The 27,162-nt window shown below is 36.3% G+C and overlaps 1 protein-coding gene across 5 annotated transcripts; it reads right to left on the bottom strand.

Moving 5' to 3' along the window:
- Nucleotides 1–846: 846 nt before the first annotated feature.
- On the bottom strand, nucleotides 847–27,162 carry SLC35B3 (solute carrier family 35 member B3). 5 transcript variants are annotated; one of them, XR_003254739.1, is made up of 11 exons: nucleotides 24,636–24,859; nucleotides 21,675–21,950; nucleotides 20,143–20,264; nucleotides 17,541–17,695; nucleotides 15,760–15,867; nucleotides 13,273–13,370; nucleotides 8,906–8,998; nucleotides 8,393–8,504; nucleotides 6,058–6,176; nucleotides 3,946–4,015; nucleotides 2,391–2,811 (listed from the first exon to the last, which is right to left on the bottom strand). XR_003254739.1 is itself a non-coding variant. In XM_026072895.1 (10 exons), the coding sequence occupies exons 2-10, from the start codon at nucleotides 21,873–21,875 to the stop codon at nucleotides 2,661–2,663; spliced, it is 1,110 nt and encodes a 369-aa protein (XP_025928680.1). In that variant the 5' UTR covers nucleotides 21,876–21,950; nucleotides 26,987–27,162; the 3' UTR covers nucleotides 847–2,660. The 5 variants fall into 5 exon arrangements, 3 of the variants coding, with proteins under 3 accessions (XP_025928680.1, XP_025928679.1, XP_025928678.1); XM_026072895.1 differs by lacking the exons at nucleotides 6,058–6,176; nucleotides 24,636–24,859 and adding an exon at nucleotides 26,987–27,162 and having other exon boundaries at nucleotides 847–2,811; XM_026072894.1 differs by lacking the exons at nucleotides 6,058–6,176; nucleotides 24,636–24,859 and adding an exon at nucleotides 26,877–26,907 and having other exon boundaries at nucleotides 847–2,811.

The following is a 27,162-nucleotide window of genomic DNA, read 5'->3' as shown; positions in this document are numbered from 1 at the left end:
CTGTAAGTATTTTCTTTAACATAGTTGCATATTGGTGATTAATGAGTACTAAACTCACACCCATGAAAATAAAAACCTGACTCTTAAATTTATGCTATTAGCAATAAAATCTACAATACTGGTTTGTCTATAAAATCCAATTTTTTAAAAGTACCAAACACCTATAAGACAAAACAAACCTTTCTGTAGTTAAAATATATCAAAACTTTGCTTACTGTATACTCCATTAACTCAGTCTTGTATACACTAGAGAATAAATTATAAGGCAAATAATTCTGAACACAGAATAATTCTGAAGAGAGAAAATTCAGACAAAACTGGATTATATAAACAGTTCTGCAACCTACATACTGCATTTTAATTCCAATCAGACACATTGGGAGTGACTTCTTGTCTATTTATATAAAACCAGTACCAAATGAATTATTTTTATTATTACTTTCCACATGTATGGTAGCTTTCATATAGTTTGGCTCCCAGGAAGTTCAATAAAGTTTAGCAACAAACAGTTTACACATGGCAACACCGACACTGAAGAACTGTCAAAACTGATGCTCAAATGCATCAAGCCAGTGAACACAGCAGTCAAAGTTCCATAATTACTTTCTTTTCAATGTTTCAAAACCTGCCCCTCTTTTAAGCATGGTATGTAACTTAACCTCACTGGAAACAGCCATGTAAGTTTAGGGAAAGGAATGCAAAGAACAGAAGATCTGATAAAAACCATGGAAAAAGAAACACAGGCCAATCCCTCCAACTTGGTCCAAATCTACTCCAGCATCAAATCTGAAATTGTAAGCCTTTTCACGCCTTACCATAAAACTTTGGCCATGGTTATCATCACTATCCATTCTAGTGTTACAGCCATCCTCCTCTTTCAAGGTGTATCCATTTGTCACATTTGCACCTCCCTCCCTTGTCCAGGACACAATCAATCAACACAGCAGCTGGGAATTAGGAGAACAAAATTGCCACACTCATAATAAAATCTCATGACTTAGCAACAATGGGTATGGCTTTATGGGTTGAAGGGCTATGCTGACATACCAGAAGTAGCTTGAGTGCTGGAAGCACTGCAGTTATGCTAGTGCAGCTCTCCACTCCACTTATTTGTCCCATCATGCTAATACAGCTACATTATTCTATGTCCTGCTGTGCAACATACCTACCATGGCATATGTTACTAAGTCAGTAGCAAAACTTAAGGCATGTTCCGCATCTGTGCTTTGATTAAAAGCTCCTTAGAGCAGCAATTGTCTTCCTAAACGTCTGAAAAACATTTTGCACTTCTTGGACATTTTCATAAATAATGTTTTTGGCAGAAGGCAGTAAATCCTGTGAGATTCTTCAATTCTTTGTACATTCTTCCTGACTATACAATTCTATTATCAAGTTTAGATTTGTCCAAGTTGAGTAAGTCATTCATTTTGTATGAATGAACACAAACCAAGATGCAGTTAAGGGATATACCAAAAAAACCCATGCCTACATGAGAACATTGAACTGTAAGGTAATTAGTATTTTAACATGCTATTATTAAACATATAAAATGAAAAAGAGTGCAAATCATTCAAAAGTGAGTTGAATTCGAAAGTAAGACAGAGAAGCAGACTGTATGATGGCAATACTGGAATCTTCCTAAATTCAAAATAAAAGAGAAGGGGTGGTAGTTCATTGTCTCTTCCTGTCATTAAATAAAGAAAATTTTAATCTGTAGCCTAATCCTCTTAAATGCATCATAGAAGCAGACAAATATTGACACAATGCGTATCCCAAATATATTAGCAGATGCTGTTATTCTTTACTCCAATATTGGAAGTGAAGAGTTTTGATTTGAGGATACCAATTTAAAGGATTTCCCTCAGTGCCTTTTTACACCACGGTGACATGGAGGACCACAGATCACTAAAACATTAGTACTTCACCACAGAATAAGCAGATTACAGCTTGTTATATCATTGTTTCAATCATGACTTTTTCTGTTCTGTGTTCACAGCTAGTTCAGGCCTAAAAACACACAGGTGTTGACTGCACCAAGTTAATCTCATTTTCATTACTTGCAAGCAATAACTGCAAAGAATAACACAACTTGACATTTCAACAGAAAATTCAATTATGGCAATAAATACTAAGTTCTGGGATGATATGATCAAGAACTTTTAAAAAACCAGCATTTTTATTTAAAATAAGAATGACAACATACCATATTCGAAATCTTCCAGCATTAAAAATTGCAATTTGGTCAACCAGTTGCTGATTAGGTTCCATTAAATGTTAATACAGTATTACATTTAAATAATCCCACCCAAACAATTAATAAAGAAAGAACCACTAATCGCAAATCAGCCATATGGCCAGTATTATTAAAATGCCCAAATTATACTTCCATTGTGCCTCACTTGGAGTGCAGCTTCTCAGCAGTCTGCCAGGAGCTGCTGTCCTTCATTGCCTGATAATGCCATCTGACAATGGCCTGTAACACCTTTTTTGATGAATTCAAGTGCTCTGAAGAAAGGGCTCACAAAAATGTGCATTTCCAGCCACCTGTTAGCAGACAATATGCCTTCAGCTCCTTTGGTTTTAATAATGTTCCCTTTGGAAAGTGAATCAGTTGAAGACTGTTCCAATAAAACAATAAGTCATACTTAGACATGGCATGTCTATATGGTTTGTGACAACGTCCTTGTTTTCCTTTCTTCTGCACTTTTTTTCCAAAGACCATGCAGTGAAGGCAGTTTGATTTTATCCATATTCTTACTGTAAACATTAAGAAATATACCAAGGACAACCAGTAAGCCTGACCACACGTACCTAAAGGGGAGGGAGAGAAGAGGGGAAAAAAAAAAGTTACYGTTAATACTTTATTTGTAATGATTACATACTGGTATTTGTGGATTAAATAAAAACAAAGTCTCTGCCTTAAGGGGAGAATACAAGAGTTTTAGACAGAAAAGGATGAATTAGTGGGCTCAGAGGAAGTCTGAATTTTTGTTGTTACTATCCTTCCAACTTTCCCTTTCCTGTGCAGGCTGGACAGTTTATTAAGGTGCATTTATAGTTGAATAATAATTAAACAGTAACTTTTCTTTCTTATATGAATAAAGTAGTCCTGAGGGGTTTTAAAATGTTCTTCCTTCCTACATTTAGGAGAGCTATACTTTCTGTTACTGCTCCAAAACATGATACCCATTCAGTGCTTTGTGTCTGTACTTTACAATGTAAGCACCTTTTTGCTTTAACTCTCTATTATTTGAAGACTCAACATGTTTAGCAGGAGTAAATTATATTTGGCCATTTGGCCGTAAGCTTTGTTCTTAAGTCTCAAATACTTTTATACATAGCAATAAAATCAAATACTATTTTCTTTCAAACCAGAAGTAACTAGGATAAATGTAGTAACTTAGCTCCATTTTTCAATTTAAGTTCTTCGCTGAAACAAAATAAAACAAAAAAACAAAGCAAAAAATCTCAAGCCTCAAAAACTTGCAGCTTAATGCATCAAGATAACAAAAAATTGCTATTATTAAGAAGGGCTAGCTAAGAATTCAAATTTGAGCTCATAAAAGGCGAAACTATACTGTAACGGAGAAAATGCCTTCCCTTAGTCAAATCTTCCTTCATAGAGAAAGCACTGAAACAATTTATTAACTATCATAAGCATTAGATACTACATAAGATCTTTCTTAAAAACAACAACAAAAAAGCCAGCACATGGAATAGTAGTTTATCTTCCAGACCTTTAGAAAAATGGAAACTATTTTCTCTAGCATGATTGGCATCAACAAGGCAGTCAATATTTACAATAGACTGCCAACATTTATAGAAGATATGAAATGAAAACCATTAAAGCCCGAATATAATTAATTACTGTTGTTATATGTCTATGATAAAGAACCTAATTTTTATAAAATATTGGAAAACCCATTAAAAATTATAAATACTTACTGGAAAGTGAACGGCTTTGCAAAGAACAAAAAAGAAAGCACAATGGTCATTGCTTTTCTTCCTGTTGTTACTGAAGAGGAAAAGAAATGTTAAGTTCTTCAAGAATCTGGTTAGAGCATAAGAATATAAGACAGTTTTCAATATTAGAACATAGCCTAACTACATAATAAAAGTGCCTGACTATACTGATTATCATCTGTGGTGCAAACACAGACTGTAGATGCACTGGCTCAGTGTAAAATAAAACTAGAATCACCCCTGTTTGAAATGAGCACAATGCATCAGTAATATCAGCTCCAGCAGCAGAGAAATGTCCAAAACAAGACTTGCTATTCAATAGCTTCATTCTAACTAGTTCACAATATCTGAAAGCGATGGACAATCCTTGAAAATAACTGACTATACATTAAAAAGTAATAGTCTGTTAAAGCAGAAAGAAGTGCTACCAAGCAGAATAGGATTTGGATATACCAAACCTCTTACTATTTCCACCTCATTTGATTACAATCCAGTGGCACAGAGTGTTGTTTTTGGCTTTATTTTGAAGTGGAAAGGGATCAACATCTTGTAATTCTTCTGAAGCTATTGAAATCTTTACCTAACAGTGAAGAGAAATATAACTTCGGCTAGAAGCCTAATGACCAAGGATGTCAGATTTCAACAATTAAAATATGTAAGTTTTCATCAAAACCTTAGAAAACCTTCTTCTACACGTGATCTCATCACTGAAAAGAATCAAGGTGGTAATAAGAGTTGAGAACACAATCCCATTAGCAAAATGGGAATAAAATATGTTTGGGTTACTCCCAAATTAACTACAACTTCCAACAATTATTTGAACAATTTCAATCGTATCTGCTACAAGTAAGAATAAAATGTTGCTAGTAAATTAGGTACTGGGAAACAAAAAAATTTTATCATTGAAACATGCACTCTCTAAAGGAGTAAGTTATATGAAAACTCTAAAAATGTAATAGTGCAGCCAGACCTACAAATTCAGCTATGGAGATTAGGGGCCTGAGAAACTGTTATATGATAGTGCAGCCTTCTCACTTAAGAAAGACCCTAACACAATTGTCTCCCCAACAAGAAAACTATGCTCTTTATTAACAGAAAATATTTTGTTCACCATGAAGTACTTTTTACTATACGACAAAAAAGCTTTGCTTATATTACTACATCCACACTAATATGATTGTTACAGACTGACAAAAGGAAGCAATGACTACCAACATAAGTACTTCCAGGCTATTATGACTAGTAAAGTGAGTTTCATTCTCTCCCGTCCCCTCCCCATATAAGTATTTCCTTAAAAGCATGTTTAGCATTGGAAGAAGCATCTTTCACCATTGCTTAATCTGCACCAATCTCAACTTTTTGGTAATAATTTTCTCTACTTTTTAAGAAATTTATGCACATCAAATAAAATGATTTTCTATTACATGAAAAATTAAAGGAGAATGAAAAAGAAAATTGAGTTTTAATTAGAAAACAGTTTACAGATGAATAATTTAAAAAAATGGTTAAATTACTTCAGTTTTTCTAATTACGATTATTTCTGTTCTTTCAAATCAGTTATTAATTAAAATATTTATGTAACCATTTCCTTCTAAATTAAGTGCCTTTTCTTCTTTTACCCAATTAAGTCTGATAATTTCTCATTCTGCTAATAGAAATACAATTTTCATTAAACTCCTTCACCCTACTACCCCAGTATGGGGGAGGGTAGATGGTGGGGGGAAGACAGTAATGAATGTGGTGTTCTTCCAAGGCATGATAAACATTTTCACATTGCTACAGGCAAGACAGAAAGGGCTTGAGTGTTAGGATTGCCAAGGTCAGGCACAAGAAAACCTGGGAAGGGTTTGCTATTCTACAGTATTTTTAACAATTTTAGCACAGTAAGATTTGCTTTAAGAGCTAATACCTGAACCAATACTTTCATCTGTGCTAATTTCCAGACAGTAGATGTACTGAACTTTGTTAAAAACAAACATCAAGCAAAAGTGCTACAGCAGCAACAATTCATAGGAAATCAGAGCATGCAGTTTTTAGGTCAGAATACAACTGTCTATTTTCCTCTCCACTAATGTGAATGAAGTAGAGCATTACCTGACAGAAACCAGCTTTTGGGGGCAGAGGGAGGAGAGGAAAGCAGTTCCATGGCATCTTGCTACACCTCCCCCCCCAGTCCCTTGTGACTGATGTTTGTAGTTATAAGAAAAGGTAACCTGAGGAAGGAATGAGCCTGATGTAACTGTTCTTGACAGACTACTATGACGAGTATATAAACGATAGGAGAGACTAGGTAGGCAATGCCCAAATCTTGAAAAATACATACAAATGACATTTTAAGTTTGGAAGCAACAATTTTCTTCAGAATAACAATTCTATTTTCTATAGCAATTGCATATAGCAAAGAATAATAATTTTGGGAACAGTCTGAAAATAAGCATACAAAAAAGATGCTGAAAAATAATCAAGTGTCTTACACACTTTCTTTAGTGTTGTTAGGCACAAAAAAATTAACATTAACTGCTGTTAAAATTAACTACAGAGTCATTTCCTCTTATCCTAATTCAAAGACAAGGATATTCTGATATGCAAACACTTCAGATACTTGACTGTTTACAAACTCAAAATGATATAGGTTAAAAGCATTCACTTGTAATACAGTTAAAATAATTTTCACCTAGCTAGCTTTGCCACGCTCAGGTAACATTGTGTACTTAAAATATTTCATGGCCTCACAAATACAGGTGCAAGCCACAGTAAACTAGTACAAGTAATTTTTGAGTCCAAATTTCTGTCATATTTGTCTTACCAGCAGTTCCTTTGGTTTAATCGTACTCTATACTGCTCCTTCCATTAAGAATCTGAGGCAGACAAACTATCAACAGGCTCTTAGCACACTTCCTTCTTTGAAGCCATATAGTTATCATTCCACACAGAAGAGGTTTAGTTTAAATACTTTGCTTTTAATGCACACATCACCCTACACATTGGTAAAGACCATGCATAAAGAGATGACATCACTTGCCAGCATGGTGCTGAACTCATTGTGCTCAAGCGGCTTCCTCATTCACAGAGAGCCAACCAAGCTCAGCTACTGAGACTTCAATTTCTCACCACAATTTTTTCAGATGACTGATTACTCAACATGAAGAATATGTCCAGTTGCATATGGGATAAGGGTCAAGGGTGAAAAATTGATAGAAGCTGAAAATCTATAAAAGGTTGCGACTCTCTCTTCCTGCAAGTCCTCTTTTTCCTCATCAATCTGGATATATTCCTGTGGCATGCCATTGTGCATAGGTCCGACTTGCATTTATTGCTAGAAAATGATCACACTATTAGGTGAGAACAACACATTACAGAAACTCTTCATTTGTACATGAACTGTCACAAGAGCAGACATGATGGCATTGGATGACTTAACCTGGAGAGGATTCCAGTAACTTTCGACATATTTTAGGGGTTTACATTGTTCCACGTTCATGTGGGGATAACTAGCAGGTGCACCTGTGATAGGCCCAAATGTTTTCAGTACACCGATCACGGTTCTGTACATTTGTTTCTTCTGACCTGGCTGATGCAGTCACATGCTATACCAAGCATTCAACCAAAAATGATGCAAGACTTGCTTCCATTCTTTGCAGGACAGTTACATTGAAAGGGTAGGAAAGGGTAGAAGAACAACTGAAAGACTGTTTTTGTATTGAACAGGTGGCTACCCAGAGTCAACATAAGTTGCAAGTTACAGAAAATCCAGCAGCTGTTACAGAGTCCACCAGAGGCTTGCTTAGCTTAAATCATGACTTCTAAAACCAATTCACATCCATTATTCCCTTCAGTTTCACTAAAACAACTGAGACTGTCATGAAAGTCACAATTTGATCCACTTGAGTTCATTTTGAACTGCATCTGAAATGTACATTTAACATTGCTACAGCAGCATTCCACTTCAAGTACCTGGACATTCAGAAGCTTCAGAGCAGTTCTTCATAGCTTTTCTAGCAATAACATTTGCTGAAAATCTCCAGAAATTGGATGTTTAGAGGCTATGACACTGCCTACCTTGCCTCACTTGAATATGTGCATGTTTCAGATAATACCGATCCTCTTCTAATACCTTGTTATACATTTCCATTGCATGTCTTCTATGCAGAACAGTATTGTTTCTGCATTAAAACACAGCATAGGCTATGTGCACAAGGTTACTTAACAGGCTCTTCAAGGTTGAAACAGTGGCATAGAAAGAACCAGGAAGCTCTCAATCACATACTACAAGAGAAGATCCCCGCTATAGAAATCAAGACCAGTCAGCACAAAGAAAAGAAAAAAGAGCCAGAGAGTGAACAACTCTTAGAAGGTCTGTCCTAAATAGTAAGATAGGATTACTTCATGTTTTTATATTAAAAGCAGTAAAGGTATCATTTGTTCATACCTGTTACAGCCAGAAGGGCACCAAAGATTTTAATCAAAGCTAGAACAAAGGATATTCCAAAATATCCAGTCAGGGAGAAAAAGAATGCATAACCGTAAGTCTGAACTGGATGCTGCAACAACAACAACAAACTGTTAGGAAAAGGCAAAACAAACCCTGAGGTATTGCAAAATGACATAGAACTACAGACTTTAATCAACTGCTTGAGCAATAATAAGCTGTTCAACAATGCATTCATGCAAAGATCATTATTTAATTTTAGTTAAATAATGTAAAAACAATAATGAAATTATAAACTCACAAGTCTGATCCCATGATTTTATTTTGTTTTTAAAACATTACCCTACTTGGTACATCAAAGACTGTAACAACTTGCTTAATGTATGAATTATACAAGTCAACTGGTTTACATGACGAAAACAAAATAGAGAAGTGGTGAGATTTTCAAAACTATACAGAGCAATGTTTCCCAGTGGAGTTGTTCATAGGAAAAAAGGAAATCTTTACACCTACCTTTGAGCAAAATGTTACTGCAGGGCTTAATCCACTAGTGCATGTTAATCCCAATAAAATATACACAAAACCTATTGAATAGGAATACAAAACCTGGAATAGTTTAAGAGAAAATAATTAGCTGTTGTTGCTATACAAAAGTAGAAAATTAAATGCTTTCAAATATATGGCCCTATTAATATATTCAATTTATTTGAGTTGAATTTGTAGTGTTTAAAGATATTTTTACTAGCATTTCTATAACAATTGATGAACAGCGGAAAGTGAATAACATGAGTTAGAGATATTCTTCCTGCCCACAACTAAAAAAAAAAAAGTTTTATAAGCTTGTCAGTTAATAATATCCTGAAGTCAATGTTGATTGTAGTAAATCCTTCAAATTCAGGATCTCATCGCTTAAACAAAACTTAACACAACTATATAGCTACATAGTCTGAATAACATGTAAAACATATTTAGACTTCTGCTACTTATGCCACACATTAAAGATCCATATTACGTTAAATGCACAAAGCCAAGCACTCAACCATCATGAAATGCCAAGTTGTGTCACCTGTGTTACTTCAATTCATCAACACTGTGCACCAGCATTATGATTATAGGATATAAAACCTTCACATAGGACAAGCTCTGGCCTAATGTTCATTCAAGAGAGATTATACTTGGCAAACAGGTAAGCTTTTCATTTTGTTTTATTCTCATTTAATACACAGCCTCATACAGTGGCAAAAGTCTCTTCATCCTACCCTTTTCCATGTAAGAACAGCAGTTCAAGCTGGAACTGCCTGTCTGTACACAGGCACAGTGGGAGGCATCCAGYTGTTGGGCAGCATTTGGCAATCATTTCTCATGGAAAAGGGGGACAGCGAACGGAACTATCCTACAGGTTACCCCCCAGAACACACTGATTTAATACATTTTCAAAACTCAGTGTCTACTACAAAGCTACTTCTTTCTGCACATTTTTTTTTCCAACTGTTTCCTATTGTAGTATCTCAGTGGTTTGCAAAAATAAATCTATTAACAATTGATTAACAATGCCATGAGAGGACAGAATGCTTATTTCTGCTTTATAATAAAGGACGATGAATGGATATTTCAAGAGCAGAATTGTTTCCAACCTCTAGTTTTAAAAACCAATGACCTGATTTTCAGAGTGCTTTCTTTACACGCTGTTTACACATAGAGAAGTTAGTTCTCAGTTCTTCACTTGCCTTTGCAAGCATCCAGCTTTTCTTCCAAACTATCCCAAAGATCTCACTTCGCACAGTGAGCATCACATAGATAGTTCCTTGTCAGGAAGTGTGATATAAATCACTTGCTTGGAATTACATAAAAGGAAAAATCAGGTGTAATTTTCCAGAGCAGTGTTTAGTGTTTTAGCTACAAGACATCTTTTTTCTTTTCAGAATTGCTTAATTCAGGGCAAGTTTCAACTTCTGCAATGAATCAGAGATCCTATTGATGACAGGTTGCTTTACTATTCAATCATATTTCTCCATCAAGACTGTTAATGGAATATATGTATTAATGATCAATTTTAATAAAATCCATTGATGAAAGTGATGATAGCAACCTTCTTAAGAGTGGCTAGGTACTCTGATAGTGTCTATTAAAGAGTTGTATTAATACCATTAAGAAAATAATTCTTTTCATAAACAATTCTCAGAATCATATTTAACATATATTAATGACCCATTGATTTTTAAATGAGAATATGTTCATTACTGATGAATATCGTTATTTCAAACCCTTACTCTGAATTCAATTTACCTTTTAATCTCATTAGCCTAAGATATTTGTTACTGCAATTTGACACAAATCCTCTTGCTTTTGAAGTTTGACTATTCCCAGTGTTTTTCTCCCTTTCTCTCTTTTATCCTTGTTATGAAGCAACAAGGCAGAAAGCAATAAAAATAACTGAAATTATGTAAACTTTATTGATCACTGTTTCTTCTAAACACCTCTGTTCCTGAGAGGACAAGAACTTTAAAAATTGACTGATTACTGCCATGAAAAAAAAAAAATTGGGGCTTCAAATGGAATTTGAAATTCCATACTGCTCATTATTACAGCACAGTTCATTTTACAAACTCTGATTATTTTCTTAAGTGATTTCTAATGGGGTTAGTCAGAGTGCCTTTGGTCTGTACTAGGAACCAACCGTTGAACTCTGAGGAGGTTAAGTTTTAACAAGGTTCAGAACTCTCTCATGATCTCAAACTCTTCAGCTGGATCTGCTGTTCCTTTTATTTTAAATTTCATGCATTATTTTTTTTAAATCATCATTAGGGACTGATGTTAGCATTTCTTTTTTAAAATTTTTTAGTCTTAATATTATTGCCAGTTAGACCCATCAAAACTCTGTCAGGGTTTTCAGCAGTTTCAAATAATACAAGCTGTATCTACATTTGGTTTCCCATACTGTTCAGGACAATAATGCCTTTGTAATATCCACCTAGAAGCTCTTCATATAGCTCTGTTAGCGCATTTTGAGTAGCACTGCTTACTCCCATTTTCCCTTACAACAATAAAATTTGAAGTTAAGGTARTAGAACATGATACTGCAATTACATTCCTTCCTTTACAAAAAACTAATGTAGGCTTAATATTGGTAAGTATTTAAGTCAGATTTTCAAAGATATTTTAGATGGCTAAAGATAGAGAAGTAGTTAGTAAGGTTTCCCGAAACACTAATCATTATCATTGGTATCAATGGAAGTTAAAGACTCACTAAGTTTGGAATATTCAAGAAGTGCCCAATTATCTAAAAATCTGGTCCTAAACTGCAATTTGATTATGCAAAGCAACTGATGAGATGAAGTTAAATATGGTGTCTGATTCAGAAGGCCTTTTAAATTTTCACCCACAGTCTGAGGTCTACAAAAGTGATTTCTGAAGTTCTGCTAGTATTACTACACCAGATTCTTTGAACAGAATGCAAGASTGTCATTTCTAGGCCTCAAATGAAACCTTTATTTCCTTAACCACTACACTGATTCTCTACAAATAGTATGAATATACAAAACCAAAACCAACACCTGTTAAGACTAACACGGAATAAAAAGCAAAGCTCTGGAGATAACAGAAACATCATAAGGAAGGTAGTTACCAATTATCAAATGAACACTGGCAAGAGGCAAATGGGCAAGAAAGCAGTTACAGACTTTACTTTGTTTTGGACCTCTGACACTACAGCTATAAAGGGCTATACTGGGTCAATCTAGCTAAAAACTCTGTCTCTAGCAGCAGTTAACAGTGGATACTGAGGAAAAAAACAGAAATGGAAACAAGAATAGAGTAGTATTTTTCAGGTATATTCTTCCACCTTCCAGTAACCTGCAGCTCAAACTTCTTGAGCCAACCTAATGACTTTGAAGCATAACCCAAGCTTCTTCCTAATTAATTTTATCTCCATTATGAAGCTATATTTACTTGAACTTCATTTTTCATAAGCAAGAGACTAGATTGTCGAGTCGTATTCAACAAGCTAAATGTCCAACACATGTCAAATATTTAAACAAAATTTCAAGAATTATTTGTATTTTTGGCAATTTCAAAAAATGTGTGCTGTAATAAAAGGTTTGTTCATATTCACATTAGAGAAAAAGATGTGAAATTCAGAAAAAGTTTGCCAAAAGGGGGGGGGGGGAAGTCAGTCAGATAATCCATGTTCTGAAGTATATAAAAAATACTAACATAAAAAAACTGAGAAAGACTTTTTCAAAACAATGTATTTTGTTGAATCAAGAACAGGCGTATATATCTACTTGAAAAGACAGAGAAGTTATTACTGATTTCAACATAACGGAACAAGCTCTGAAAAAAAGCTACGTCTCTGAAATACTAGCACACTGTCTAGAATCAGAAGTCTAGCAAGTGATTAACAAAAGCAATTCCAATAAACAATAAAGGAGTTCTGTGTAGCATATACTCATCTATATCAGAAGAACAGTATATATTTTTAGTAAATTGTAAGTGCCAGATCACACAGGAAACACTCCATTGATTTTGGGGCTGCATGGCAGACTCTTCCCTGTCTATATAAAAGAAAATTGTTGCTAGAAAATAGATGCTTTTGTAGCTGCAATATACATTTGAAACCGCGTACAGAAAGCAGCACCCCTGAAAGGTAAAAAGTGAATACACCAAGAGTTATTATTTACACATGCAAAAGAAAAGCAGATTAATTCATGTTGTGTCATCGTATGTCTCATCTTTGATGAAATACACCCTTAAAATTGCAAAGAATTTCAATTTCATATTAATTCAGCGCTTTATCTCCCCCCAAATAGCTCATCACTTTGATTACTTAAATACTCTCAGAGTTTGTGTGACAGAGTACTAAGTTAGAATCTGGTATTTACCATTTCTGAATTAGAACCATTGTGCAACTTCATAGCTTTTTCCTGTACATTTCCTATAACTGCATCTGCGCAGAGGGCAAGGGATATTAGCACCACACCTAATATAAGAAAGCAAGAAAAAAAAAGAAAAAAAAAAGACGTATTCAGAGTATTTATCAACAAAACAGAGTAGTGATGAAAACCACTGTATTTATTCTGAAAAAACTCAGGAATAGAAAAAAAGTAATAAAAAAAATCTTTATATCATATTCCAAATGTCAACAAAACTACTTGGTTATACTGATATAAGTTTTAACAATCTATAAAGCACTTATTTTCCTGCTTAAGCCCAGAGCACTATGTGTGTTTAATCTTGACAGAAACATCTGGGCATTGCTGTAATACAAGTAAACTGTAATTTTTGCAGTAACAAGAATAATAGCATGTAAAAAAGAAGTATCCAAATAAATGCAGTTTATGAAGATAAATTACTAGAGAATATATCCTGTTAAGGAGCAAATGTTAGATTATTTTTTCTGACAAAGGAAAAAATATACCATGCATTTAACATTGAAATATATTAGTGATAGAACAAATGCAAGAGACTTCACAGTGAAAATCTTTCATTGCTAAAGTATTCCTTTTAAAAAAGTACTGGTCAGGTACAAAACCCATGCTTTTATGTTGTCATACTTGGTAATAACAAAGTCACTATGCAGTTAGTAATGTAATCAGCTTTCCAGTAACAAAAATTAATAACTACCCGCAGAGCGAGTGTAGTTTTTAATACTTCTTACCACTGGCTTTACACTTGAGTTGCTGTGTATTTCTGCAATACCAGATGCAATACATTTCTTGTAGGAAGGGTTTTAAGACCCATCTCTCTCCACAATTTATGCAAAAGAAGAAGATATCCTGCTTTACCACTATGAAAAGTTTCCTCTGGTTAAATTAAGGGATGTGGGAACAAAATAAGGTAAAGTAAGGGGCAATGGGGAATAGAGAAATACAGAAAATACCTCCGCAGAAAGTCAGCAGAAGAGTTTAGAACCAGCCTCCTAAGTGGAGATCCAGACTTTGGAATTCTAGCCTTATATTCTACTCTCGCAGAACTATTTTCCTGCAAAGTGGTAGTGTTCTAAACTTCAGTATATACAGATTTGTTTGAAATGGATTCAAAATAAGTTAACAGTAAAAGACAACCCTGTCTCTCCTCTAAAGATATTTAAAGGTTTTTAATCTTGGGTTTTGCAGATCTTTGAGGTTGTAGCAAAGTCCTGACATTTGCTGCACTTTAGCCTCTGCCCTTCAACTGAAGAGGCAAGTTTCAAAGTCTTTTGAAAATTAAGTCATAGCATATATTTAAAATAATTTACATTTTACAAAAGGAATGTATTAAGATGTGAATCCACTTAGCAACTATATTCTAAAATAGCTGTAATTATAACAGGTCTATAAACCAGAGTATCCTAGAAAAATTACATGCATATCAACTTCACACCATATCCAAAATATATATATTTTGTCAAAATGGTCATCCAGTTACATCACATACATACACATTAAATACATAGTATGTTGTATAATTCACAGATTTTTGTAACTTCTGGCACTGGCAATAGCACTAAAATGACATTAAAAGGTATGAGATTCAAATTATGAACAAGGCAAAAAATACAGTTTAAATGACATCACAAGTCCTTCCCATTAGATTATTACTTATCACTAGAAGAAATAACATTTTGTGAGGACAAAAAGTCTCTTTAACAGAGGATTTAATCATTATTTTTAGGAACAAAACTTCTAAATTGATGCTTCCACTATTAAGAAACAGTGAATGTCTGCCGTAACGATTATTATACCTCATCCCAAAATTTTAAAGGAAGAAAACACTAAAAGTAGACAATTCAAAAGTCTTCTGAGGTTCAGTATTAATCCAAACACTGGCCAAGCATGGAACATATTTTTTAAGAATAGCTAAATCTTCCATGCCATTTAAGATAGAAATTCCACTAAGTTTCTAAACATAAGAAGTTCAAAATCTTTTAGTTCTAATTTTATATAATATAGAGAAGTTAGAGTGAGTACCCAGAGTGAGATCTACAGCAAATACAAAGTAAATGATTCTGAAATGGAAAAAGACTGAAAGGTTTAACCAGAAGAATAAAACCCCTCACCGGCTGAAGTATTCGAAACATTCAAATAGGATTTTGACAAATTTATTTTAATATCTCTAGTCAGAAGAAATTATTTCCTAAGAACGAGGAGAGGATATTTCAACATAAAGGACAGTATTTTCAGAAAGTCAAGAATCTAAAAATGAAGGCTTAGAAAAAAATGCCTTTTCTGCCACAGATGTAGCTCTGCTAGTGCAATGACACAATAAAATCTGCATTTTTAGTATGATACCAGAAGGCATTACACCAAGAACACTTAGACCCTTTATGGAATGCTTACTGTAGACAAAATAAGCATTTTATGAAACTATAAAATATAATACATCTTTACCTGTCAAGTTGAAGTTTGGTGCAACCGTGCTATCAGCTAAAGTAAACCATATTAATCCAAGACTCATACACAGGGCAGCGGAAACATCTGCAATATTATAACGTTTTCCTATAAAAGCAATACAAACAACATGAATAAGACTGTAATACTCTAAGTATTTTGCATTCATCCTGTCAGCAGGCTAGAATTCAGAGGAAAAAACTGTTCCAATGTCATTCTTCTATTAAAACAGATGGCCTAAAGTCCTGGCCTTTCATGACCAGAATCAGCTTCCTCTACAGCAGCAGTTCCTAACAGGAAAGRAGGTCTTTGCAGATGTTATCTGATTTTTGTGGCCAATTTTAGTTTTACTCCCAATGACATAGAGTACATACTCTCTCACAAATCACCATCTCAGCAACTTCAGGACAGCTTGGATGCTTTCTGAAGAGCACTTTCTCATGCAAGACATTTCAGCTGCTTTATTGATTAGAGAGAAGTCATTTCCAACCATTTAGCTGTCCAGTTGGGAACCAGTACTTTCAGAACCCTGCATTATTTTTCAGTTTGGGGCAAACAGGATGTAGAGGGGGGAGGAATAAGAAAGAGAGAAGGAAAATAGAAAGGCAGGAGCTGGTATGTCTTGTTCTAAATAACCTATTATTTTTCCACAGAAGTCATAGCTTCCATATAAGCTTCCAAGGAAACTTTTCTGGTAAGGAAAATTGTGACTGAAAAATATTCACAGCTTTTGAGGATATACTATCTATCTATATTCATAAAATCTGTGTGTGTGTGTGTGTGTGTGTGTGTGCGCGCGCATATACACACACACACACACACACACACACAAAGTTTTAGAAAGTTTTCAGAGAGACTGATATTCCCTTAATTCAAATGATACACAACGACTCTTAATAAAGGGTAAAGAGTGTGTGCGTGCACGTATGTGGGCGCGCGCGTGTGCACACACATATATGTAAAGTTGTAAGGTTGACAAGCCTGGATAGAATTTTTTTCTTTAAATGCATTTACTGGCCCAGATACAGTCCTCAGGAAGTTCAGTTTTCTATTGTGAGTAGAAGGCCAGAAGAAACTACAACAACAGAAATGCACCATTTTAGATTCTGTTCCATAACACTTTCACAGGCAGAGTTCTACTGACTTAATGAATCCTTACCTACCATAGAACCAAAACCTATGTTTATTCACATAATTATAGTGTTTTCTGTTGTTTTCTAGATCCCTTTTTATGTTCTTGGAATATGAACAACAAAACTTTAGGATTAGGCATACAGCATTCGGTGCCCAGAATTAAAATCAGGTATATCTCTTATTAAACACTAGTATAAAAAAAAAAAAAAGAAAAAAAAAGAAAAAGGAGGGGGGAGAGGCAGCAGTTAAACAGGCTTTTTAAACAACGTGCATAGGGGACTTCAAAAAATCAGGCTTGGAATTTTTTCATTTCTAAGTTTTTCATAAAAAATGGTTCATTTGTGAAATGATTGCATTTAGAAAATAAAGTGACTTAAAAATTAAGAAAGTCTGTTTAAAAAGGAAGTTTTGTGACTGATCTATAGCACTTCCCCTGTCCCATCTTCTGTTTATCTAATTTTATCTGAACATTTTTTGAGATGTTGTTTCAGAAATTCACATTTTTCCTCATGTAGGAAAAATGCTACCTGCTCCTCTCTAACCAAGAACTTCAGTGAAATTTAACAAAATACAGGATTCTGTACATGATTATCTCCCAAACAAACAAAAATATCTAATACCTGTCTAACAGCAAAACCAACACTTACCTTGTATAAAAACCCCGCCTATCATAACTGGAATCAGTTTACAGCACTTGAAGATGACTTGAGTAGGGTAATTCAGATATCCTAAAGAGGTATTTGACAAACCCATAGTTCCCACTGTTAAAAAGGCTATTATCATGTAGGTTTTCCCAGGAATTCTACAAAATATAAACATATAAATCTTGGTATTACAGACATGTTGCAATTCTAAAAGAGATTTATTTTGGACAATCTAGATGAAAGAATAACTTCATAACAGAACTTGACCATTTTTCTCATTGATTTTCACCCCCTAGTAGAAACTTTAAAATGCATAAAAATGAGCGTTTTCAAATTTAATTTATTTTAATCACCTCTAATAGATTACATTCAAATACAAGACGCTATAAAAACTTCAAGGTTCATGAAGTACTCAAGCGATAATTCTTTAATCTCCTTCTGAGGAGGTATATTATTTATAAAAGAATCAAGACATAGGCTTTAAGTTATTTGGCAAAGGAGATACAGAAGGTTCGTATACCTAGATATCCTGAATCTCAGTCCTGTCATGGACTCTGGGTCAATTTTTTTGGTGACGTTTTCACAAAAACATTGGCATTTTAGAGTGGAGAAAGTGGAAAAATGTACAATTATTTAATAAAACTCTACAGAAATAAAAGATATGTGACTCAAGTATCATCAAGTGACAGGCTCCTTGCAGATGTTTTGTCTGCAGTTTGATGAAATTATCACCCGATGACAGGTGATGCAGCAGTAATTTTTAATGACTCTGTTGTATTTGTGAAGTGACTTTTCACATTATTGTGCATTATTGTGCACATGTTCACCTAATTTTTATGCATACTCAAAGCCAAATTAAGCAACATAAGGAGATGTCTTGCTGTAAAACCCTGTCTTACCCATAACTCAGTGTGCGATGTAGGCATACTGAGGCATGCAAGAAAAATAATTGTATAAGAAGATTTAAGAAAGACAGAATTCAGAATAAAAATTAGGAAGTAGATTTTTAACATCTAGAAGAGGATGCACAGATTACAGAAAACAAAATGTAAAATATATTTAAGATCTACCTTTCCCACACAACTTACTTGCAGGGCCACATTCTATAAACTTTAGCAACTGTTTTGGTAATCAAAATATAAATACTAATTATGGAAAGTTAGACAGGTAGAAATTTTGCAATATCTGAAGCATCTGAAAGAGTCAGATATCTCAAAATATAAGCTGTCAGTGTTTAAAATACAAATTATAATTTTTCAAAGTTACATTGTTTGGCTGTAAAAGAATTCTATAATCTAAAATCAGTATATAAAACATCAGCCAAGGATGACTACAGGTAAGGAAAACTGGATATGCTCAGCTAAGAAATAATGCTTTTAATGCACTTTTTAAATTTATATACATCATGGCAGCCTCTGTCCAAGCTGCAAAGAATGTACAGTTTGCAGAGGCTGTAGTTGGAGAGGAAGCCATAAGAATGGCCACACCGAGTCAGATCAAACTACCTCATTTCCATGGGATTCAAGACAGAAAGAATCTCCTTGGTCAACTACAGTGAAGAATAGTTTTGTGGCAGGGTGTTTTGAGCGCAATTTGAAATGAAAAATATAAAACCTTGAAACAGCTTTTGAGGAAAACCTAAATGATCACGTCAAACATGCAGCAGACCTCTGATGCTCTAAGATATATAGCTTGTTACAGGAATGTATTGCTGAGGATGTGCAAAGGTCTGAGGAAAACGTATTACGTGAGAGATGGCTTCAAGTGCTGTGAAGTGCAGTCTGCCTGTTCAGGATATGATAACCCAGAGTAGCACATACATGAGTCAGTCCACATCAGCTAGCTTGGGGATAGAAATTGCTCCATGACTGGGTCAAAATGATAATACAGACACAGTCAACAAGACTACTTACGAGTTTGAAATCTAAGCAGGTGCATTATCTGATTATCTGTATGTTCTGCCAAGGTCAATACCAAAGGCTTCCGTTTTTTTTTTTTCTTTTTTCTTTTGCCTACATATATAGAATACATTCTACATAGTACTATGGAGATTTATTTTAGAAGCTGCAGAATATATGCTGTAAATAATCCTACTTTATATAAGATCCAAGTACTGAAACAAAGAGCTTCATATCTGGGAAGCTGTTTGTTCATAGAAGGACCCCAGTTTAAAAGCATCCCGATTCCGAGTTTAAGAATCAGTGATAGCACTTATCACTTCTTAGCTTTAACATATCTATTCTCACAGCATATCTAAGAGGACAGCTTACTTTGCACATATAAGAAAATGAGACAAGAAAAAAAAAAAAAAAACCCAATAGGCTAAATGGCTTTTGCCAGATCCTAAAGGATATATACGTAAAAGCAAAGGATTAAGATTCAGGAATTTCTAATTCTAATTCACTAACCACAGCATGTCAGACATGACAGAAAATGAAGGGCACTGGTATATAGTTTGAAGATACATGTTGCTCTTTACTAATCATAAGCTCATTTATGAAATATTTACTAACATTGCCCAGTAAGTTAATTTAACTATGGAACTGCTACCAATGCCTCACAACATTCATATTCAAACAACAGATGTTAAATTTATCATACATACCTTCTCCTTTTGTCCTGAATCARCTGCAATTCTATTAGTCCAAATACAGAATAAAATCCAAATTGCACTAAAGTAAGGTACCAACCAAAGGGTTTAAAGCCTTCCACTGAAAATATCAGTTCCTGTAAAAACAAAAATACAACAAGGTCATGTACATATACAAAACAGTAAATCAAAACAAAATCAAGAGATTTATTTTTTCTTCATATACATGCAAATCTATCCTTTGCAGCTGTTAATTATTTACTAGAATTCACCTGCCATATACTGTTCAGGACTTGCAAAGTACTGAAAAAGACAATTATTTTCTGCAAAATACAATGAGAAAATTTATTGCAAGTGTAATCCACTGAAATTAATGGACTGATCCCTCAAGGAAATACATTTGATCCATGAATATTCATCTCAAATTACAGATGGTTTCCTGTCTGCTTTTCACTTGGTTTTCTATTCATTTACTCAGACTAACTTTGTTTTTAGCCAGAATTTATAAGCAGCTCACAATAAATTAAATACAAACTTTCTCTAAAAGACAAATTTACTGGTAATCTTCATTCCTTAGGAACATGCGCTTAGTATTTTGACTGTCTATATCAAATAGCACTTGTGAGCTTGTTAATTGGCAGGCTGTATGGATATTTAAAACCAGAGTGATTTTTAATGAAAAAATATACACAGTGCATAAGAAATTATGTAGCTGTGTCAATTACAGGCAGAGATGGCAGCAGGGCCTATAGTTAAAAAACCCCAACTGCCTAAATAGTTTCCTTTTTAAGATTCTGCTTTCAATTACTGACAACTTTGTCAAATGTAACTGTTTAGAATTTTTTTTTTTCATTTTAACAAGCTTCTCACATGTTTTTGAAAACAGCACAAGAAAAATATGATGATTTGACAAGTTCTGAGAAGATTCAGCTGAACTTCAAAAAAGGAACAGAAATGCAACTGGTCAAGATAAGACAAAAATGGTTAGCAGAAATAGAAATGCTTACAGAAATGCTTAATTTAAACTGGCATAAAACTTAGGATTTGTCTAAACATTACTCTTCTGCTTAACAAACAACCAAAGCACATATTTCAGCATTGTCAAGCATTAAGAGTAGAGAGAACAACAAACTATTACTATTGCAATGGACTTACTGAACTCAAGCTGATCTAAAGGTTTCAACTTCAATAAAGACTTATATGGCAGTCAGTATGGTTCTACAGTTCATTTGTTTTTAGAAGATTATGAAATCAGATACAAAAATATGTATTAAAAACAATATTGAAAGGTAAGTCATGCACACAAAAGTAAAAAAAAAAAAAAAGGAAAAAAAAAGTTAAGAAAGTCCAGCTGAACCAAACCTCATAGATAAGGAACAAAATCATACATTATACACTTACTGCTCCTAACTTCCGAAACCTTGACTTTGCAATTGATAATTGTTTCAGATGTCTTTACATATTAAATTAGCTACTATATTATTATGCTATTAAAAAGAAGGGGGGCATAGGGGAAGTGGCCTAAGACACAAGTTCATAGCATTTACCTGTAAATATCCATAGATTAGATAAAACATAAAAACTCCAGAAACACAGACGAAAAATTGAGTAGGTTTGTTAAATTTGCTGAGATTCATGCCAAGAACTACAACGTCATCTACTGATTTGATATGAGGCGACATAGCCTGAGATTTAGAAGGTACACTGATGGAAATGTATTTTCTTGACGAATTAAATTTCAGATCCATGATTCCTAGGTCGCTGCATTTGGTGCTGTTATCTTCTTTCTGTTCTTCTCTTTTGTTTTGTCCTCTGTCTGAAAGCTGAAAGAAATGCCAAAGTCAGATAAGACATAACATACAACCTTCCAAAAAGGACAGTAAACAAGTGTGGAGTTTACAGAGAAAATGTAAAGTTTCAAGGCTTTTATCGGATTGATTTCATCCATTTTTTCTGTTGTCCAAAGCTAAAAGGCCTCTCAACACTCTTACTTCCATTCATGCGGGAAATAGTATTCCTATACTCCACACATACACACACACACGCAAAAAGGCAGTAGAAAAACAGCCTCTGTTTCACAACAGTTCAAACTAGCCTTTTTATGTCAGTACTAAGAGGAGTGACTGCCTGGGACAGAAGTGATCTCTGTGCTCAAATCATAATGGAAGTACGGTGTGGAGGCACTGCAGTTCTGCCTTGTTTACTTTATTTTCACAGTGGGGTATACCAAATTAGCCTATTATATATGAAGATTTGCTAAGAGCTATAGAGCTGAGCCTGTGATTGGTTACAAGTGTTGAACTGCAAGAAATTTTTGCCTCATTCTCACTTTTGCTCAATRTTTCTCATACACCTTTAAGAAAAAGGACATGAAGATGAAAACAAAAAGATTAAGAAGCCAGTTCTAGAAAGAAGTCTGGTTATCTGATAATTTACATAGTACGGCAGTACCTTTAACATTAACCACATGTAGCCATTTCCACCTGTAATCTAAAACAAAATTGGATGACTGAAGTCCAGAGAAGGAATTTAGCAGCTCASTAGATTGGCAGGCAAATAATTCTTTTCTCCAGTTTAGTGGAGGGTGTAATGTTTGAGGCAGAGGTTTTTCTTTTTTCCTTCTCCCCGCTCCTCCTTTTCTTCTTTTCAGCCTCAAGCTACACACACTGGTCAGTAAGTCCTCCCATGATTTTTAGGTGTAGGTCAGCAGTCAGTAGTTAAATTTTATTTGTCTCAACTATTTAATGTTTTCTTCTCCCCAGCTCAAAAATACTTCTCATCCCACATCTACAAAAATCCTTTTTCTCCCAATTTTCAAATGGTAAGTGTGCTAATATATGAAAGGCAGATCATGCCACATTAACCCATTATCTCCCCTTGAATTTATTTTCCAGGCAAAGGAAATGCAGCAAGTCTAGCACACATGGACTTCGGTAAGTTATTATGCAATATGAAAAAAATTACAAGTTTAGCTGAAAAACGAAGGATTAGTATAAAACTTGCAATGCCATCAAGTTTTCTTTTCTGATACAACCTATTATCAGGCTGGAATAAAATTCCTATTAAAGTTCATAAAGAATAGCTTGGGGACTATAATAACAATTTAGGACCTATGATAACAATTTCTGTTTAAATTCAGAGCTCCTCAGTTGAAAACCAAAGCAGGAGATAGAAAGTTTACCCTCGTGGATTTTTACTTAAACACAAAATGAGGCGGCCGTTAAAAAAAAAGGTGGTGGGGGGGAAGAATAAAGAAAAGGTTAAGCAGCCACTTTTCAGCAGAGATAGGAAAGATGGGACAGAGTGTACCCTCAGCAAGTTTTCTAATGATAAAACCGGGAGGAGTGGCTGATACACCAGAGGGTTGTGCTGCCATTCAAAGGGACCTCGACAGGCTGGAGAGATGGGCAAGGAGAAACCTCGTGAAGGTCAACAAAGGGAAGTGCAAAGTCCTGCCCCTGGAGAGGAACAGCCCCATACACCAGAACAGGCTGCGGACTGACTGGCTGGAGAGCAGTTCTGCAGAGAGGGACCTGGGAGTGCTGGTGGACAACAAGTTAACCATGAGCCAGGCCCTCTTGGCAAAGATGACCAATAATATCCTGGGTTGCATTAGGCAAGATGTTGCAAGCAGCTCGAGGGGAGTGGTCCTTCTCCTCTACTCAGCTCTGGTGAGGCCGCACTTGGAGTGCTGTGCCCAGTTCTGGGCTCCTCAGTACAGGAAGCATACAGAGCCACTGGAGCAAGTCCAGTGAAGGGCCACTCAGGTGATTAAGGGACTAGAGCATCTTTCATATGAGGAAAGGTGGAGAGCCTGGAGAAGAGAAGACTGAGGTAGGATCTCATCCACGTGTATAAATGTCTGAAGGATGGGTACAAAGAGGATGGAGCCAGACTCTTTTCAGAGGTGCCCAGCAATAGGACAAGAGGCAACTGGCACAAATTGAAGAACAGGAAGTTCAGTTGCTTCCTGCAAAGAAAAGCTTCTTTACTGTGAGGGTGAATGAGCACTGGAACAGGTTGCCCAGAGAGGTTGTGGAGTCTCCATCCTTGGAGTTATTCAAAAGCCATCCGGACACAGTCCTGGGCAGCCTGCTCTATGTGACCCTGCTTGAGCAGGGCGGTTGGACTAGATGATCTCTAAAGGCCCCTTCCAACCTCGACCATTCTGTGAAGTACCATCATCATCCTACAAGGCACTAGTGAGACTTTACATGGAATATCATTGCTCTGATCACTCTCAAAGAAAGATGAATTCAAAGAATGGCTGCAGAAAAGTGTTATCAGGATGACTAGGGGAATAGAGAGCCCACCTTATGAAATGAAACGAGACGACAGCTTAACTTGTTTAACCTAGCAAAAAACATATGAAAAGGGGATGAACTTACTTTCAATAAAAGCATCACAGAGGTTACCACTAAGGAGGGAAAATAACTCTAATTTTAAGGACAGTGGCATGAGAACAAATGGGCATGAACTGATCATGCACAAACTTTACTAGAAATTACCTTCTGATTTCTCATCTATTGGCATTCTGTAACAGCCTAAAAATAAAAGAAGAAACAACTCAACTGTTTTAAGATGAGAAGTTTGTAGAAGTGATTATATATAGCTGTTAAGATTGGGCTTTATGACTGAGCAGCTCCCCTTTAGTCCTGTGTTTATAGCATTTCTCCACTGAAGAAAGCATAGTAAAGGTGCCTCCTGGAGACACTCAGTGATCCTTACTTGATCATCAAAAGGAGATCACTAAAAGAGTGTATGAATTATTACTTTCCCCAGAAAAACGATGTGCTAGGTTAGGGCTCTAAATTTCAAGCCCAAGAAGCAAATCATTATGAAGACAGGGCAGGGTATTTAGAAATATATCTATTGTTGACATCTTAGCTGATCCCATATTTTTATTAGCACCTGTTCAGATCTCTCCTGACCAGTGTACACTTTCCCTTGATAGACATACAGCATTTGTTAAGGTCACACTTTCTCAGCAAGATCAAGAGCTGCCGAAATAATCTGAGTCTCATTTTTCACTTAAGCAGGAACACAGAGAAGGCACAGTCATGTACTATCATGTGTACTTCTGGAGTCCCACAATATGGTGAACTGTACAATGCATACTTTTGTACCTAAGTTTTCCACTTTGGCCACTACTTTAAATATTATTTAACAGCTTCATCAATGGGACAAAACACCAAAGCTGAATCAGAAGAAGTAGATGGAAGAACAGATAGTAACAAGTGTATTTATTAACACAGTTTTGAATTTTCAAATATTTATATTCAAAATACTTAATCAACAACAATATCAGGTTTTATGATCTATCCATTTAACTTCCTGAAGATTACCAAGTCTGCCACTAAAGCCGTAAGAAACAGCACTGGTAATTATAGCCATGCCCAAGGYCGTCCCCAAGATGAGGCATAATAACTGCTTTTTCTGTATTATCTTCTAAATAAAACAAAAAAAATTTATCATGCTCCAGAAACACTTCAAAGAACATTGTTTAAAGCTGGAGAAACAGTAAATGTATGTACCCATTTGAAAAACTCTCCACCAAGTAATTTCATTACCAACAGTGATGGAACTCTTCTGATGACCGTTACGACTTCTTAAACTGTTATTTTTTTAAGTATCAAAAATGTTATTCATCTTCCTCCCACTGAAATCCCTCAAGCAACTGATTCACTTTTTGAACAAACATGCAGCAGAAATCCATTTAACAAGAATCTAGTAGCTCTTAAGTCTCCCTTATTTACCTAACCTAGCACACTCCCCTCCTTTTCTCCTCCTTGGTGTAAAACAAATAAAGAACACATTCATTAGATCGAAGATACTTTTTGTTCCTTCCCCTTTCAAAAAAAAAATCCTAGGCAGAACAACAAGATTTTAACCTAATGCAGTGGTAAAAAATAGTTCAGAGTGATTAATACACAGAAAAGAAGCAAATGATCAAATAACTAGAAAAGCAAGCTTTAACTTCTGAAAAGTTCATGACTTGTAACAACAATCATGGAAGAATATTTTAAGTGACAGATAGRGCTTTTTCTTTTTTAATCCTTAAGAGCATCCTTTTAAAAACAGCCTAGGTGGAAGCAGACTGTGAACTTCAGCCCTACAACCTCACCCATTTGGCAGAAAAAAGCACCTCAAAACTTCTTCAGAAAGATCACTTGCGTGAGCCGCCCAAGGCGATGGCGGACCTAAATTCCAACCCCGACCCTGACCAGGACTCATATCCTATGGAACCAATTCCACAAGGCCCTGGTAGGCACGACAGCAGCAGGCACCATAGCGGTAGCTCCCCGCAGGGATGCCACGGGTTGCAGGGCCGCAAACGCGCGTCCGTTGGAAACCCGAGCGAATCCTTCGCTTGGGGGCGGGCACCTGGCTCCTGCCCCGGAGGCAGGAGAGCGACAGGGAGCAGAGTGATCCCCTGCAGCCTTGCTTCCTGCCCCTCCGGCTGCGCCTCCCCGGTCGGGGGAGGTCGGGCCCACGCCCCGCCCCGAGGCCAGCACAGACGTGGCTCTGCCCTAGCATCTGCCACTGCCCCGGGCGGGGCCGGGACAGCGGTGCTGGCGCAGCGGCAGGCCGCCACCCCCGGGGGTGGGGGGGAGAAAAGGTTCCCTGATCGCCAGCCCGCGGGGCCCAGGGCAGCACGAGACACCTTCCCCTGCGGTCGATCAAATCCCTCCTGCGCGACGGAACCAACCTCCCCCCCCCCCGGGCCCGGCCCGGTCCCCGCTCCTCACCGCCGTGTCCATGGCCCCCGTTACCCGGCGACGCTCCCCAGGAAGCGACCCCGCCTCCTCCCGCCTCGCCCCGGGGCGCGAGGAGGGGCGGCCCCGGCCCCGCCCCCTACCTGTCGGCAACGGGAGGGGGCGTGCGGGGAGGGGCACGGCGGCAACTGCCGGCCGCCCTCCGCCGCCAGCCGCCGCGGCTCCGCCGCCCTTCCTAAGCTCTCTGTCCCCGCGCGTCGCCGGAAGTGGTGATGGGGGCGGTTGGGGTCAGCGCGAACGCCAAGCGCATCGACCGAAC

Source organism: Apteryx rowi, unplaced genomic scaffold (genome assembly GCF_003343035.1).
Source record: "Apteryx rowi isolate R43461 unplaced genomic scaffold, aptRow1 scaffold_353, whole genome shotgun sequence".
NCBI classification, from domain to species: Eukaryota; Metazoa; Chordata; class Aves; order Apterygiformes; family Apterygidae; genus Apteryx; species Apteryx rowi.
This window is presented reverse-complemented; position numbering and strand designations above follow the sequence as displayed.